At 47.1% G+C, this 18,076-nt stretch overlaps 1 protein-coding gene across 1 annotated transcript in view; it reads left to right on the forward strand.

The window, feature by feature from the left end:
* MRAS (muscle RAS oncogene homolog) overlaps positions 1-18,076 on the forward strand; it is an 85,669-nt gene that overhangs the window by 30,175 nt on the left and 37,418 nt on the right. The window contains exon 2 of the mRNA XM_038746117.1: positions 15,598-15,751. Coding sequence (XP_038602045.1) covers positions 15,598-15,751 — 154 coding nt within the window. The remainder of the gene's footprint in view (positions 1-15,597; positions 15,752-18,076) is intronic.

Consider the following 18,076-nt stretch of genomic DNA (forward strand, 5'->3'; position numbering starts at 1 on the left):
TAGATTTGGGTGTCCTCAGCATAGAGATGATAGTTGAAGCCGTGGGAGCGAATGAGTTCACCGAGGGAGTGAGTGTAGATAAAGAGCAAAAGGGGACCAAGAACTGACCCTTTAGGAACCCCTACAGTAAGGGGATGGGAGGGGAAAGAGGAGCCTGCAAAGGAAGCTGAGAATGAATGGCCGGAGAGATGAGGAGAACCAGGAGAGGATGGAGTCTGTGAAGACAAGGTTGGATAGTGTGCTGAGTAGAAGGGGGTGATCCACAGTGTCGAAGGCAGCTGAGAGGTCGAGGAGGATTAGGATAGAGTAGAAGCCATTGGATTTGGCAAGCAGGAGGTCATTGGTGACCTTTGAGAGGGCAGTTTCCGTGGAATGTAGCGGACGGAAGCGAGATTGGAGGAGGTCGAGGAGAGAGTTGGCATTGAGGAATTCGAGGCAGCAAGTGTAGACGACTCATTCTAGGGGTCTGGAAAGGAAGGGTCGGAGGGAGATAGGGTGATAACTAGAAGGGGAGGTGGGGTTGAGAGGGTTTTTTTAGGATGGGGGAGACATGGGCATGTTTGAAGGCAGAGGGGAAGAAACCAGTGGAGAGTGAGCGGTTGAAGATGGAAGTTAAGGAGGGGAGGAGGGAAGGGGGGAGAGTTTCCATAAGATGAGAGGGAATGGGGTCTGAAGCACAGGTGGCCGGAGTAGCACTTGAGAGGAGGGAGGAGATCTCATCTGAAGATACTGCTGGGAAGGATGGGAAAGTAGAGGAGAGGATTGAGAGTGGGGGAGATGGGGAAGCTGGAGGGGTGACTTTGGGGAGCTCAGACTTGATAACATAACATGCGTTTTTACTGAGGGAAAAATTAGCGAATGTTCATTGCTCAAGTCGGAGCCAGAAAAATCAGTCGAAAGCATTCCAGAGACATTGGTAAGGCATGATATTACCACCCTTCTCATTCCTTGCATCAGCTGTACTTTGTTGTACTCAAGAGGACTTAGTATTAGTTTTTGGTTTTGCAATTTGGAAGTATTTAATAAAGAATATCAATATTCAAGAATATCAATGTCTACCGTTATTGGTAGACATAATAACATAGAATCTGAACGTATAACCGTCAATCATGGGGTGATACCTTTGGACTCCTGAAACGTTAATTCCCACTGACTCAGTGGAGACTGTTACCATAGCGCGAAGTTCGTCATGACCACAACCTAGTAGATCATCTTGTACTACAAGGTGTTTGCTTTCCGATAGAAAATACTGGTTTCCTTTGGAAGCAGCAGCAGAAATAATAGTAGTAGCAGCAGTAACAGTAGTGGGTACAAGATGTAGAGGCAAATTGCCTAAGCTAATTCTGATTGGATTACAGCCTTCCCTGGGAGCCTCTGTCTGATTTTCCCTCACTTAGCTTAAGGGGTTAATTAACCACATAGTTATCAGTCGAATTGTCTGATTGTGTCCTGCTGACAGGATCTGATTTATTGGACTGTGAGCCCGTGTCTTCTGGACTGTGAGCCCGTTTTCTTCTAGGCTGTGAGCCCGTTGCTGGGTAGGGACCATCTCTATATGTTGCCAATTTGTACTTCCCAAGTGCTGTGCACACAGTAAGTGCTCAATAAATACGATTGAATGAATGAATGAATAATGATGATAATAATAATAATGGTATTTGTTAAGTAATAATAATAATAATGATGATGATGGTATTTGTTAAGCGCTTACTATGTGCAAAGCACTGTTCTAAGCGCTGGGGAGGTTACAAGGTGATCGGGTTGTCCCACATGGGGCTCACTTGGCTCCCTTGGTCACTGGAGTACAAACCTGGAGCACTTTGGCCAACGTGGTCAACAGTGACTGGACCCTATTTCAGTCCCCTGAGGTGCCGATTACCCGGCACCAGATGCCAGTAGTAGTAGTAGTAGTCGTCGTTGTCGTCGTCGTCGTCGTCTTCTTCTTCTTCTTCTTCTTCTTCTTCTTCTTCTTCGTCTTCTTCTTCTTCTTCGTCGTCTTCTTCTTCTTCTTCGTCAGAGGTTGTGGGTTCTAATCCCCGCTCTGCCACTTATCAGCTGTGTGAACTTGGGCAAGTCACTTCACTTCTCCGGGCCTCAGTTACCTCCTCTGTAAAATGGGGATTAAGTCTGTGAGCCCCACGTGGGACAACCTGATTACCTTGTACCTACTCCAGTACTTAGAACAGTGCTTGGAAAATAGTAAATGCTTAACCAATACTATTATTATTATTATTAATAGCACAAGGAGTAGTAGTAATAGTACTAGTAGTAGTAATGCACTTATTGAGCAGGTACTGAGTGCAATGTACTGTACGAAGTATATAGTAATAATAGTGATGATGGTATTTTTTAAGTGCTTACCGTGTGCCGGGCACTGTACTAAGTGCTGGGGTAGATACAAGCTAATCAGATTGGACACAGTCCATATCCCACATGGGGCTCACAGTATTAATCCCTTTTTTATAGATCATCATCCTCATCAATCGTATTTATTGAGCGCTTACTATGTGCAGAGCACTGTACTAAGCGCTTGGGAAGTACAAATTGGCAACATATAGAGACAGTCCCTACCCAACAGTGGGCTCATAGTCTAAAAGGGGGAATAATAATAATAGAAGAGGTAAATGAGGCACAGAGAAGTTAAATGACTTGACCAAGGTCACACAGACAAGTGGAAGAGCAGGGATTAGAACCCTTCTGACTCCTAGGCCCATCCTCTATCCACTATACCATGAAAGTACAACAGATTTAACAAGACACATTCCTTTCCTACAAGTTGCTTATACTCTAATGAGGGAGACAGACATAAAAATCTTTGCAGTTCTACTAGAGCGTGGATTTTCTTCCAAGGAGATGCATGGAGACTCCTCCTCAGCAGGGGCCAGATTGAAGAATTAAACCAGATTTAATGGTTTAAGAATCATTCTCTGTGGAGGCAGGGTGGACTCTTGTCCTCTGGTGATCCCATTCCACCCCTAGATTTCTTCCACAATAAGAGCGGCTTGGAAGATTATGTGAAGGTTTAGTATACGCATCAGAGACTTCAAAGGGGCCACCAAATGACCGTCTTCCAAAAGAAAGCAGAAAGAGCTGAGTATGGAAACCACCGAGGAACCTCTCCATGGCCAGCGAGACAGAGCCAGGCTCCTGAACCGACCGTGGAAGAACAGAATCAACCCGGCCCCGTCTGAATCACGGTGTGGCTGTGGACCAAAACACGACCCAGCAGATCTGGTCTTTGCAGCGTGACGGAAGCAGGGAAAGTGCTGACAGCAACACTGAGGCATCTCTAAACTTACAAAAGCATTTGGCACCGTCCATGGACTTTGAAAATTGCTAAAGAAATCCAGCTGGCCTTAGCAGTTCATTTTTATAATGGCATTTAGTAAGCGCTTACTATGTGCAAAGCACTGTTCTAAGCGCTGGGGAGGTTACAAGGTGATCAGGTTGTCCCACAGGGGGCTCACAGTCTTCATCCCCATTGGACAGGTGAGGTAGCTGAGGCCCAGAGAAGCGAAGTGACTTGCCCAAAGTCACACAGCTGACAAGTGGCGGAGCTGGAATTTGAACCCATGACCTCTGACTCCAAAGCCCGGGCTGTTTTCCACTGAGCCACGCTGCTTCTCTAAGCAGTTCATCAAGACCCTTAGACTACTTGGTGATAGAGTGTTCAGTAAGGTCAGAGGTCAGAGTAGAATAATAATAATACTAATAATCATAATAATTTTGAAATTTGTCCAGTGCTACTCCAGTACTAAGCACTGGAGTAGACCCCCCACATGGGGGTCATGTTATAGTTAGGAGGTGGAACAGGTATTGAATCCCCATTTTGCCCACTGTTGGGTAGGGACCGTCTCTATATAGTAATAATAATTTTGGTATTTGTTAAGTGCTTACTATGTGCCAAGCACTGTTCTAAGCACTGGGGGAGATACAGGGTAATCAGGTTGTCCCACATGGGGCTCACAGTCTTAATCCCCATTTTCCAGATGAGGTTACTGAGGCACAGAGAAGTTAAGTGACTTGCCCAAAGTCACACAGCTGACAAGTGGCGGAGCTGGGATTAGAACCCATGACCTCTGACTCCCAAGCCATGGTTGCCAACTTGTACTTCTCAAGTGCTTAGTACAGTGCTCTGCATACCATAAGTGCTCAATAAATACGATTGACAATTAGTGAATTTTGCAGATGATAAAACCGAGGCACAGAGAAGTGAAGTGACTCACCCAGGGTCACACAGCAGGGGAGTAGCCGAGCCGGAATTAGAACTCAGGTCTTCTGACTCCTAGGCCTGTCCGCCCTTTCCGCCATCATTGTCAGAATAGAACTGGGCTGTGTGGTGGGTCCGTTCCTGTTCAGGCTTTTCATGACTGTCATCCCTGGCGATACATCCGGGATCTGCTGCCCAGGATTTAAATACGTCACCAAGCCGCTGAGAAATTTCAGTGCAGTGGGCTACGGGCATCATCAAAAACCTATGAGGCAGTGGTTTGGGAACTGCTATATACATAACTGTGCTCTTCAATCAGTGGTGTTTATTGAGCATTTACTGTGTCCTGAACACTGTACTAGACAATTAGGAGAGTACAATACAATAAAGTTGGTAGACACTTTGACTAGGAGCCTATAGTCAAAATGGAAACCTTTTACCCAACCAATGATTTTCACCAAAACCCCAAAATTTTGTGATTTTGGTCATATGTTTTATTTTGTTTCCTTGTTCTAGTGTTTCATCTTTCCTTTTACATCTGTCACCCATCCCCTCTCCCCACCTTATACTCTTAGTCTGTGAGCCTGTTAAGGGACAGGGACTAATTCCCATCTGTGTATTCTTCCCCAGTGTCTAATACAGTCTTCTGTGCGCTGTAAGCGCTTATTAAATACCATGGAAACATGATCGAGCGTTGATCCTTACTCTTCATGTAGTAGTATCGATCAATCACTCAGTCAGTTGATGTATTTATTGATCATTTACTGTGTGCAGAGCAATCAATCAATCGTATTTATTGAGCGCTTACTGTGTGCAGAGCACTGTACTAAGCACTTGGGAAGTACAAGTTGGCAACATATAGAGACAGTCCCTACCCAACAGTGGGCTCACAGTCTAAAAGCACTGTACTACGCACCTGGGAAAGCACAATACAACAAATTTGGAAGATGGGAGCCCTGCCCACAAGGAGCTTACAGTTTACCCGGTAAGGGTAATAGCATTTCTTACGTACTGTCAGTGTGCAGAGCACTGTACTAAGCACTGGGAAAGAATACACAGGTGGGTAGTGGGACTGAATAGTGATTAGTGATAGGTATCATGTATCACTCAGGGGGCTCATGAGTTCATTGTGGTGATAGTCGTTGGCACATTGCTACCCACAGTCTCTCATATTTATCAGTCTGGTTGCTACTGGGGCCTGGTATACAGTGAGTGAGTAGGCAAGCTGGAATGCCGTACTGGTTAACCAGTAAATAAACTGGTTTATTTATGTTACATCAGTGATTTATTACATCCGTAATTTATTCATTTATATTAATGTATGTCTCCCCCTCTATACCATAAGCTGGTTGTGGGCAGGGAATGCGTCTTCTGACTGTTACATTGTACTCTCCCTAATGCTCAATACAATGCTCTACACTCAGTGAGAACTCAAATATGAGTAATTTGTTATTTCTACTGGGCCTCAAATGTATTCTGAGGTGATTTTTATTCCCTCCCCTGCACTCAAGGGGGCCTCTAAGACCATTTCTAGGTGTTATCCAGGTAATAATAATAATAATTTTGGTATTTGTTAAGCACTTACTATGTGCAAAGCAGTGTTCTAAGCGCTGGGGAGGATACAAGGTGATCAGATTGTCCCATGTGGGGCTCACAGTCTTCACCTCCATTTTACAATTGAGGTAACTGAGGCCCAGAGAGTGAAGTGACTTGCCCAAAGTCACACAGCTGACAGGAGGTGGAGCAGGGATTTGAACCTGTGCATTCCCCCCTCACAAATGCAGGTTCCCAGGGATCCCTGAGCCTGGTGGGGCAGCTCTGTCTGTGTCTGTGGGACTTCTGCCAGTGACAAAAAAAGTGGTGTTGGTTGGTGGGGGACTTTGTTTGGAGCAGAGCCCCTCAATCCCCTGGCTGGAGAGCCCTGTCCTGGGCAGCCAGCCTGGGATTTCTGCTACCTTGCAGAAGGTGCCAGAGAACCGAGAGCTGCCTCTGATGAATGTGCACTCTAGGCTGGTCTCCTGGGAGTGAGACTCACCTGCAGATTGAAGTCTTACGGTAAAAAAGGTCTCACATCACAGCCTTCCTTCCTTCCTTCCTTCCTTCCTTCCTTCCTTCCTTCCTTCCTTCCTTCCTTCCTTCCTTCCTTCCTTCCTTCCTTCCTTCCTTCCTTCCTTCCTTCCTTCCTTCCTTCCTTCCTTCCTTCCTTCCTTCCTTCCTTCCTTCCTTCCTTCCTTCCTTCCTTCCTTCCTTCCTTCCTTCCTTCCTTCCTTCCTTCCTTCCTTCCTTCCTTCCTTCCTTCCTTCCTTCCTTCCTTCCTTCCTTCCTTCCTTCCTTCCTTCCTTCCTTCCTTCCTTCCTTCCTTCCTTCCTTCCTTCCTTCCTTCCTTCCTTCCTTCCTTCCTTCCTTCCTTCCTTCCTTCCTTCCTTCCTTCCTTCCTTCCTTCCTTCCTTCCTTCCTTCCTTCCTTCCTTCCTTCCTTCCTTCCTTCCTTCCTTCCTTCCTTCCTTCCTTCCTTCCTTCCTTCCTTCCTTCCTTCCTTCCTTCCTTCCTTCCTTCCTTCCTTCCTTCCTTCCTTCCTTCCTTCCTTCCTTCCTTCCTTCCTTCCTTCCTTCCTTCCTTCCTTCCTTCCTTCCTTCCTTCCTTCCTTCCTTCCTTCCTTCCTTCCTTCCTTCCTTCCTTCCTTCCTTCCTTCCTTCCTCCCTCCCTCCCTCCCTCCCTCCCTCCCTCCCTCCCTCCCTCCCTCCCTCCCTCCTTCCCTCCTTCCCTCCTTCCTTCCCTCCTTCCCTCCTTCCCTCCTTCCTTCCCTCCTTCCCTCCCTCCTTCCCTCCTTCCCTCTCTCCTTCCCTTCTTCCTTCCTCTTCCTTCCTTTCTATCTTGCTTGCTTCCTTCCTTTCTTGCTTCCTTCCTTTCTTTCTTTCTTTCTTTCTTTCTTTCTTTCTTTCTTTCTTTCTTTCTTCCTTTCTTTCTTTCTTCCTTTCTTCTTTATTTCCTTCATTCCTTCCTTCCTTTGTTTCTTCCTTCTGTCCTTCTTCCTTCATTAAAAAGCAGTGTGGCTTAGTGGAAAGAGCATGGGCTTGGGAGTCAGAGGTTTTGGGTTCTAATCCCAGCTCCACCATTTGTCCGCTCTGTGCCTTTGAGCAAGTCACTTCACTTCTCTGTGCCTCAGTTACATGATCTGTAAAATGGAGATTAAGACTGTGAACCCACTTGGGGCAACCTGATAACCTTGTATCTACCCCAGTGCTTGGAGTAGTGCTTGGCACATAGTAAGTGCTTAACAAATGCCATCAACATTATTATTATTTCTCTTTTTCTTTCTTTTTTCCTTCCTTCTTTCTTGCCTCCCTGTCCATCCCTTTTTCTTTATTTCTTTCTTCCTTTTTTTCCTTTTGTTTTTCCTTCCTTCCTTCCTCTCTCTCTCTCTCTCTCTCTCTCTCTCTCTCTCTCTCTCTCTCTCACTTTAGGAGGCTCTAGATCATGGGCCTGGGAAGCAGAAGGTCATGGGTTCTAATCCCAGCTCCTCCACTTGTCTGCCATGTGACAGTGGGCAAGTCACTTGCCTCCTCTTGTGTCTCAGTTATCTCATCTGCAAAATGGGGATCAAGACTGTGAGCCTCCCATGGGACAGGGACTGTGTCCAACTTGATTTGCTTGTATCCACCCCAGCACTTAGTACAGTGCCTGGCACATAATAAGCGCTTTACAAAGACCATTATTATTAGCAGGCTCTCTTGATGCCACTTGAAAAAGATGTGGCCCTGTGCAAAATAACTCCTGGACTCAATGTTGCATTACACTGAGCAAATTTCTACCCAAGTTTGCTCCATCCAGCAACCGATTGAACCATTCTCCCCTACCAAATTACACAGTGGAAGGAGCCAGTGGCCACCAGGAGAAAGTCTACCAAAAAATCAGAGGGCTTTCTTTCTGTGCCCCCTTCTTGCCTTGAGTTCCCCCACCGTGAGGTTTGTAAGGTCTTGGTTGAGAGGCTGCAAATTCACCCTTCCCTGATTTTCCAGATTTGCCCCCTCTCGCTTCCACCCATCCCTTCCCTGGGCCAGGACAGTTGATGTCTTAAGGGAGCATCTCACTGCACCAGGAGAGAGAAGCAGGGGTGGAAGTTGGGGAAGACCTCCTGAGGAAGTAGCCCAGCACTGAGGCCAGTGAAGAGTGGTTGGACAATAATTATAATTATGGTACTTGTTAAATACTTACTATTGTGCCAAGCACTGATCTAAGTGCTAGGGTGGATACAAGTCAATCAGGTTGGACACAGCCCCTGTCCCTCACTGGGCTCACGCTCTTAATCCCCATTTTACAGATGAGGTAACTGAGGCCCAGAGAAGTGAAGTGACTTGCCCAAGGTCACACAGCAGACGTGTGGCGGAGCCGGGATTAGAACCCAGGTGCTTCTGACTCACAGGCCCGTGCTCTATCCACTAAGGCGGGCTGCTTTTCGTGCCACGATCTCTTGCTTCGATCTTAAGTTTCAGTGGTCGGAGCCCGGGAAAATTTGAGACTGTGAGCCCACTGTTGCGTAGGGACTGTCTCTATATGTTGCCAAATTGTACTTCCCAAGTGCTTAGTACAGTGCTCTGCACACAGTAAACGTTCAATAAATACAATTGATTGATTGATTGATTGATTGAGAACCAGTGAACCTAGTGAGAGGAGTGTGTCAGTGGTTCCACTTCCCACGGAGACCAGTGTCTGGGGCAGCAGAAAAAGCTGAGGTGGATAGACTCTTGGGGCCCATTGAAAGCAGGAGAGGGGAGGGCAGAGAAGACGGGGGTTTGGAAGCCCACAGCCGTCATACTCCACTTCAGTGCAATGCGTGGGTGGGACAAGAGAAAGAAAAATGTCACCTCTGAAGCATTTGATTTGCTTCCTCCTGTTAACACTCCGGTGTGCCAAACTCTGAGGGTGGCTGGATGGCAGGGATCCAAACCTTCTTTCTCTACATAGACTTTTACAAAAAACTCGACAACAGCGACTTCTTGCTAAGGAGAGCCCGGTGGTCACAGACCAGCTTGGGGTTTGCGCGCTCTCCACGCTCCCTAGATTTCAGGGTGTCTCCACCCCTTTCTTTATATTTCTGGGGTCAGTTCAGAGCATGTCATCCCAGCGGTATTTCATCAGGTAACAAGGGGAGCGGGCCAGCTACGGTCCTGGCAGTGAGCCTGGAAGAACGAAATATTAAAACACCCAAGCCTGGGGCAGGGAGCAGGAGTAGGTGGGAAGCAGCATGGCTTAGTGGAAAGAGCACAGGCCTTGGAGTCAGGACCTGGGTTCTAATGTCGGCTCCGCCACTTGGTTGTTGTGTGACTTAGGCCAAGTCACTTGAATTCTCTGGGCCTCAGTTTCCTCAACTATAAAATGGGGATTCAGTACCTGTTCTCGCTCCTACTTAGACTGGAAGTTCCACGTAGGACAGGGATTGTGTCTGACACATAGTACTTAGTAAATACTATTTTTAAAAAAGGCATAAAAGCTAGACTTTTATTTTTATTTTATTGTTTGTCTCCCCCTCTAGACTGTAAGCTCCTTGTGGGCAAGGATCATGTCTACCATCTGCATTGAGCCCGCTGTTGGGTAGGAACTGTCTCTATATGTTGCCAGCTTGTACTTCCCAAGCGCTTAGTACGGTGCTCTGCACACAGTAAGCACTCAATAAATACGATTGAATGAATGAATTGGATTGTACTCTCCCAAGCACTAAGTACAATCTTCTACACACAGTAAATGCTACCACTCCAAGAGGAGTGGACTGTAGAAAACACCCAAAGAGCAGTGTGTTCCCGTCCAAGCACCTTTATTCCCACTCCCTTCTGGGACATCCCAGTACACATTCACTCATTCATTCATTCATTCAATCATATTTATTGAGCGCTTACTGTGTGCAGACCACTGTACTAAGCGCTTGGGAAGTACAAGTTGGCAACATATAGAGACGATCCCTACCCAACAGCGGGCTCACAGTCTAGAAGGGGGAGACAGAGAACAAAACAAAACATATTAACAAAATAAAATAAATAGAATAAATATGTACAAGTAAAATAGAGTAATAAATAAAGTAATAAATACGTACAAACATATATACATATATACAGGTGCTGTGGGGAGGGGAACGAGGTAAGGCGGGGGGGATGGGGAGGGGGAGGAGGGGCAGAGAAAGGAGGGGGCTCAGTCTGGGAAGGCCTCCTGGAGGAGGTGAGCTCTCAGTAGGGCCTTGAAGGGAGAAAGAGAGCTAGCTTGGCGGATGGGCAGAGGGAGGGCATTCCAGGCCAGGGGGAGGACGTGGGCCGGGGGTCGATGGCGGGACAGGCGAGAGCGAGGTACGATGAGGAGATCAGCGGTGGAGGAGCGGAGGGTGCGGGCTGGGCTGGAGAAGGAGAGAAGGGAGGTGAGGTAGGAGGGGGCGAGGGGATGGACAGCCTTGAAGCCCAGGGTGAGGAGTTTTTGCCTGATGACCCACAGGTCCAGTCGCTGAGCTCATGTTGCCTGCAAATCTGGCCTTTTATAGCTTTTGTCCATTTACCTCCTCCCCCCCCAAAACCATTCCATATCTTTCCATTGCTTGCTGGGCTGTCAATCAGCTCTCTCAGTCAATCAGTTGTTGTCTCCATCAGCCCACTGTACTAAGAACTTGGGAGAGTACAATACAAGTATATAACAGACACATTCCCTGCCTACAGCAAGCTTACAATCTAGAGAAGCAGCGTGGCTCACTGGAAAGAGTGCAGGCTTTGGAGTCAGAGGTCATGGGCTCAAACCCCGGCTCTACCAGTTGTCAACTGTGTGACTTTGGGCAAGTCACTTAACTTCTCTGTGCCTCAGTTACCTCATCTGTAAAACGGGGATTAAGACTGTGAGCCCCCTGTGGGACAACCTGATCACCTTGTAACTTCCCCAGCACTTAGAACAGTGCTTTGCACATAGTAAGCGCTTAATAAATGCCATCACCATTGTTATTATTATTAGAGAGGGAGACAGACATTAATATAAATAAGTAAATCACAGATGTGGATATAAGTGCTGTGGGGCTGGGAGGGGGAGTGAGCAAAAAGGAGCAGGTGAGGGCAACAAAAACGCAGGTGAAGCAAAGGCAAAGAGGGCTTAGTCAGGGAGATGTCTTGAAGTAAATGTCCCTTTAATAAGGCTGTGAAGGAGGGGAGAGCAGTTGTCTTTCAAATTCATTCATTCAATTGTATTTTTTGAGCACTTTCTGTGTGCAAAACACTGTACTAAGCACTTGGGAGAGTATAACAAGAGACACATTCCTGCCCACAAAGAGTTCACAGTCTAGACGGGGAGGCAGGCATTAAAATAAATAAATAAATACATACATGCATACTTACAGCCATATTCAGATATATACGTATTTGCTGTGGGGCTGGGAGGGAGGAAGAATGAAAGAGCAAGTAAGAGCAGCGCAGAAGGGAGTGGGAGACGAGGAGAGGAGGGCTTAGTCAGGGAAGGCTTTTGGAGGAGATGGGCCTTCAGTAAGGTTTTGCAACGTGGGAGACTAATTGTCTGACCGATATGAGGTGAGCCCGCCGTTGGGTAGGGATCGTCTCTATATGTTGCCAACTTGTGCTTCCCAAGCGCTTAGTACCGAGCTCTGCACACAGTAAGTGCTCAATAAATACGATTGAATGAATGAATGAATGAGGAGGGAGGGTGTTCCAGGCCAGAGGTAGGATGTGGGCGAGAGGCCGGCTGCGAGGTGACGTGATCGAGTTACAGTGAGAAGGTTGGCATTAGAGAAGCAGTGTGGCTCAGTGGGAAAGAGCCCGAGCTTTGGAGTCAGAGGTCATGGGTTCAAATCCTCACTCAGCCAATTGTCAGCTGAGTGACTTCGGGCAAGTCACTCAACTTCTCTGTGCCTCATTACCTCATCTGTAAAATGGGGATTAAGACTGTGAGCCCCCTGTGGGACAAACTGATCAACCTGTAACCACCCCAGTGCTTAGAACAGTGCTTTGCACACAGTAAGTGCTTAATAAATGCCATCATTATTATTAGAGGAATGAAGTGTGTATATGTGGTTGTATAAGGAGAGTAGCAACAATAATAATAATAGTAATAATGGCATTTATTAAGCACTTACTATGTGCAAAGCACTGTTCTAAGCGCTGGGGAGATTACAAGGTGATCAGGTTGTCCCACGGGGGGCTCAAAGTCGTAATCCCCATTTTACAGATGAGGTAACTGAGACCCAGAGAAGTTAAGTGACTTGCCCAAAGTCACACAGCTGACAATCGGCAGAGCTGGGATTTGAACCCACGACCTCTGACCCCAAAGCCCGTGCTCTTTCCACTAGGAGGGGGCAAGGTGATTGAGGGCTTTAAAGCCAATGGTGAGGAGTTTTTGTTTGCTGCAGAGGTGGTTGGGCAACCGTTGGAGGTTCTCACAAAACCAAGTACCAGTTCCCAGCTAGAATCCTGGTTCTGCGCAGGAGCGCAATCAGCAGGGGTGGGTGACGCCCATCACCCTCAATATTGGGTAGATCGTCACCCACAAAGCAACTCTCTGCCTGGGGAACAGTCGACACTCAATAAATACCATTCATTCATGCAATCGTATTTATTGAGCACTTACTGCATGCAAAGCACTGCACTAAGCGCTTGGGAGAGTACAATACCATTGTCTGATGAAGTCAACCTCCTGCCTCCACCCACCTTCACCGGCCGCATGGGTGTGTACACTGACCCAGAGATTCATTCATTCAATTGTATTTATTGAGCGCTTACTGTGTGCAGAGCACTGGATTAAGTGCTTGGGAAGGACAGGTCGGCAACATCTAGAGACGGTCCCTACCCAATAACGGGCTCACAGGCTAGAAGGGGGAGACAGACAACAAAACAAAACATGTAGGCAGGTGTCAAAATCGTCAGAACAAATAGAATTAGTACAGTGCTCTGCCCACAGTAAGCGCTCAATACATACGATTGATTGATTGATTGATTAATTGAATTAAAGCTTTATGCACATCATTAACAAAATAAATAGAATAGCAAATATGTACAAGTAAAATGAATAGAGTAACAAATCTGTACAAATATATATACAAGTGCTTTGGGAGGGGGAAGGTGGTAGGGCAGAGGGGGGATGGGGAGGAGGAGAGGAAAAGGCGGGGGGCTCAGTCTGGGAAGGCCTCCTGGAGGAGGTGATTTCTCAGTAGGGCTTTGAAGGGAGGAAGAGAGCTAGCTTGGCGGATGTGCGGAGAGAGGGCATTCCAGGCCTGGGGGATGACGTGGGCCCGGGGTCGACGGCGGGATGGGCAAGAACGAGGTACAGTGAGGAGGTTAGCAGCAGAGGAGCAGAGGGTGCGGACTGGGCTGGAGAAGGGGAGAAGAGAGGTGAGATTGGAGGGGGCGAGGGGATGGACAGCCTTGAAGCCGAGAGTGAGGAGTTTTTGCTTGATTTGTAGGTTGACAGGCAGCCCCTGGAGGTTTTTGAGGATCTCAGAGATGAGATCAAGTGCTTAGTACAGTGCTCTACAGACAACTAATGCTCAATGAATAACCATCGATTGATTGATTGATTGATTAAGGACCACTATCAAGTCTCTAACTGTGGCCCCTGAAATGCCGCCCCCCCCCCCACCCCCCATCAGCCAGGAGGACAAGCGAAGCAGAGTAGCCTAGTGGATAGAGTACGGGCCTGGTCGTCAAATAGACCTGAGTTCTAATTCCGGCTCCAATCAATCAATCAATCGCATTTATTGAGCACTTACTGTGTGCAGAGCACTGTACTAAGCGCTTGGGAAGTACAAGTCGGCAACACATAGAGACAGTCCCTACCCAACAGCGGGCTCACAGTCTAGAAGAAAAGAGGAAGGGGCGCCGGACCCTCTGTGCACAAAGGCAAAGCTCCAACAATCTAAAAGTCCTTTATTTCCAGTGAATCTAGACCTGCTGCCCCAGGGCGGGAAGAGGGGGCAAGCGTGAAGACCACTTGTTTGCTTGATATGTTGCCAATTTGTACTTCCCAAGCGCTTAGTACAGTGCTCTGCACATAGTAAGCGCTCAGTAAATACGATTGATTGATTACATCGGGCAAGTCCCTTTACTTCTCTATGCCTCAGTTACCTCATCTGTAGAAAAAGGGATCGAGACTGTGAGTCCCATGTGGAAAGGGACTGTGTCCAACCAGATATGCTTGTATCCACCCCAGCACTTAGTACAGTGCCTGGCACATAGTAAGCTCTTAATAAATACCACAATCATCATTAAGACTCAAGTAAAGAGACCATCGTGGGTTCAGAGACTGTGTCTGACCTGATTATCATGTATCCATCCCAGTGCTTAGTATAGTGCTTGGCACAAGGCACTTACCAAATACTGCAATTTTTATGATTGTTATAAATCAATCTATTTTTGTTATTATCAACATTGTCGTTGTTGTTGTTATTAAAGAATGATGTCTGAGTCCGGCACCCCCACTGGGAAATGAGACCGTGTTTGTGTTGAGGGAATCCTGGACTCCTTGTCGGTCCCAGATAGAGAAGGGAGCTCGCTTCCTGTTGTAAGCAGATTCCATTTCGTAATTCTATCAACCATTCAATCAATCAACGGTATTCACTGAGTGGTTACAGTGGGCACATCATTGAACAAATCAGTTGGGAGAGTACAATAATTCATTCATTCAGTCGTATTTATTGAGCGCTTATAGTGTGCAGAGCACTGTACTAAGTGCTTGAAAAGTACAGCTCGGCAAAAGATAGAAACAGTCCCTACCCAAAAACGGGCTCACAGTCTAGAAGAGGGAGACAGACAACAAAGCGAAACAAGTAGACAGGTGTCAGAGAGAGAGAGAGTTGGGAGAGTTAGTAGACACGTTCCCTGCCCACAAAGAGCTAACAGTCTGGAAGGGGAGACAGACCTTAAAACAAATTACAGATAGGAGAAATGGAAGAGTGTAAGGATTAGGACATAAGAACTGTGGCTGAGGGTGGGGTGACTATCCAGTGTATAAAAGCTAAGTACAGATCTCTAGACCGTAAGCCAGTGGTGGATGGGAATCGTGTCTACCACGCTGTATTGTTTTGTACTCTCCCAAGTGCTTAGTCCAGCGCTCTGCACAGTAAGTGCTCAATTAATAATATTGATTGATTGAGAGAGCCCTAATTTTGAGTGTTATTTAGATTCCCTGCCACAATTGTCTGTGGGGGAGTGGAGGCAGAGATAGTAGAGACCCAGGTTCCTCTCCTCTCCCTTATAATTCATTCATTCATTCAATCGTATTTATTGAGCACCTACTGTGTGCATACTAAGCACTTGGAGAGTACAATTCGGCAACAGAGACAATCCCTACCCAACAGCGGGCTCACATTCTAGAAGACGGGCTCACTTATCATCTCCTTTTTGCCTTTTGGTTTTATAGTTCTAGACACGGCAGGACAGGAGGAGTTCAGCGCCATGAGGGAGCAGTACATGAGGACGGGAGACGGCTTTCTCATCGTCTTCTCGGTCACGGATAAGGCCAGTTTCGAGCACGTGGACCGCTTCCACCAGTTAATCCTCAGAGTGAAGGACAGGTGAGACACACGCAGAATAAGACTCTTGGCTTTCGAGGATGTAAGACAGGCGGCTGCACCCCACAGGTGATTGGGAGCCAAAATAACAATAATAATTGTTAAAGCACTTATTCATTCATTCAATCGTATTTACTGAGCACTTACTGTGTGCAAACCACTGTACTAAGCGCTTGGGAGAGTACAGTACAACAATAAACAGACACATTCCCTGTCCACAAAGAGCTAAAATCTAGAGGGAGAGACAGACATTAATATAGATAGATAAATAAATCAACTACAGATCTGTACAGAAGTGCTGTGGGGCTGGGACAGGGGATGAATAAAGTGAACAGGTCAGGGCGATGCAGAAGGGAGTGGAAGAAGGGGAAAGGAGGGCTTAGTCAGGGAAGGCCTCTTGGAAGAGATGTGCCTTCAATAAGGCTTTGAAGGAGGGGAGAGTATTGTCTGACAGATTTGAGGAGGAAGGGTGTTCCAAGTCAGAGGCAGGATGGGGCGAGAGATCAGTGGTGAGATAGATGAGATCGAAGTTCAATAATAATAATAATGATGGTATTTGTTAAGCACTTACTATGTGCAAAGTACTGTTCTAAGTGCTCGGGGGATACAAGGTGATGAGGTTGTCCCACATGGGGCTCACAGTCTTAATCCTCATTTTCCAGATGAGGGAACTGAGGCCCAGGGAAGTTAAGTGACTTGCCCAAAGTCACACAGCTGACAGTTGGCGGAGCCGGGATTTGAACCAATGACCTCTGACTCCAAAGCCCAGGCTCTTCCCACTGAGCCACGCTGCTTCCAATGAGAAGGTTAGCATTAGAGGAATGGAGTGTGCTGGCTGGGATGTAGTAGGAGAGTACTTACTGGGTGTCAAGCATTGTACTAAGTACTGGGGTAGACACGAGATCATCAGGTCCCAAATAAGGCTCATAATTCCAGTAGGAGGGAAAACAGGCACTGAATCCCCATTTAGCAATCAATCAATCAATTGTATTTATTGAGCGCTTACTGTGTGCAGAGCACTGTACTAATCGCTTGGGAAGTCCAAGTTGGCAACATATAGAGACAGTCCCTACCCAACAGTGGGCTTACGGTCTAAAAGGGGGAGACAGAGAACAAAACCAAACATACTAACAAAATAAAATAAATAGAATACATATGTACAGGTAAAATAAATAGAGTAATAAAAATGTACAAACATATATGCAGGTGCTGTGGGTAAGGGAAGGAGGTAAGATGGGGAGATGGAGAGGGGGACGAGGGGGAGAGGAAGGAAGGGGATGAGGGATGAAGTGAAGTGACTTCCCCAAGGTCCCACAGCAGGTAAGTAGTGGAGTGGGGATTAGAACCCAGGTCACTTGACTCCCAGGAACTTGCTCTTTCCATTGTGTTGTAATCCTGGGTCTACCATTTGTCTGCTGTGTGACCTTGGGCAAGTCACTTTACTTCTCTGTGCTTCAGTTACCTCATCTGTAAAATGGGAGTTAAGACTGTGAGCCCTATGTGGGGTATGGATTGTGTCCAGCCTGATTAGGTTGTGTCTACAGTGCTTGGCACACAGTAAATGCTTAACAAATGCCATATTAAAACAAACAGTGTTGAGAGCCGGGGGGTTGGAGAAGGGGGGGAAGTGACTTTGGGGAGGTCGGACCTGATGGATTTAATTTTGTCAATGAAGTAGGACAACAGATCGTTGGGGGTGAGGGAAGGAGGAGGGGGAGGAACCGGGGGCCTGAGAAGGGAGTTGAATGTACGGAAGAGCTGGCGGGGGCTATGGGCATGGGTGTCAATGAGGGAGGAGAAATAGTTTTGTCTGGCAGAGGAGAGGGATGAGTTAAGACAGGAAAGGATAAACTTGTAGTGAACGAGGTTGGCACGGTGTTTAGACTTTCGCCAGCAGCGTTCGACAGCTCAAGCATAAGAGTGAAGGAGGCGGACAGTGGCTGTGATCCAGGGCTGTCGGTTAGTGGTACGAGAGCAGCGAAGGGAAAGGGGAGCGAGTGAATCTAGCTAAGTAGAAAGGGTAGAGTTGAGAGCAGTAATCTGATCATCAAGACTCGGTAGAGAGGAGAGGGCGGCGAGGTGGGGTGTGAGGCGCTCCGAAAGATGGGTGGGGTCCAGAGAGCGGAGATCTCTGTGAGGGAGTAATATGGATTTACAGGGGAAAGGAGTGTGAGTGAGGAGGCAGGTGAGAAGATTATGATCAGAGAGAGGGATTTCAGAGTTTCAGAGTTGGTGATGGTGGTCACAGTGCAGCGATAGGAAATGATGAGGTCGAGGGTATGACCAAGTTGGTGAGTGGGTGAGGTGGGGTGGAGGAAGAGGTTGGCA

The sequence above is a fragment of the Tachyglossus aculeatus genome, chromosome 1 (assembly GCF_015852505.1).
Source record: "Tachyglossus aculeatus isolate mTacAcu1 chromosome 1, mTacAcu1.pri, whole genome shotgun sequence".
Taxonomy (NCBI): Eukaryota; Metazoa; Chordata; class Mammalia; order Monotremata; family Tachyglossidae; genus Tachyglossus; species Tachyglossus aculeatus.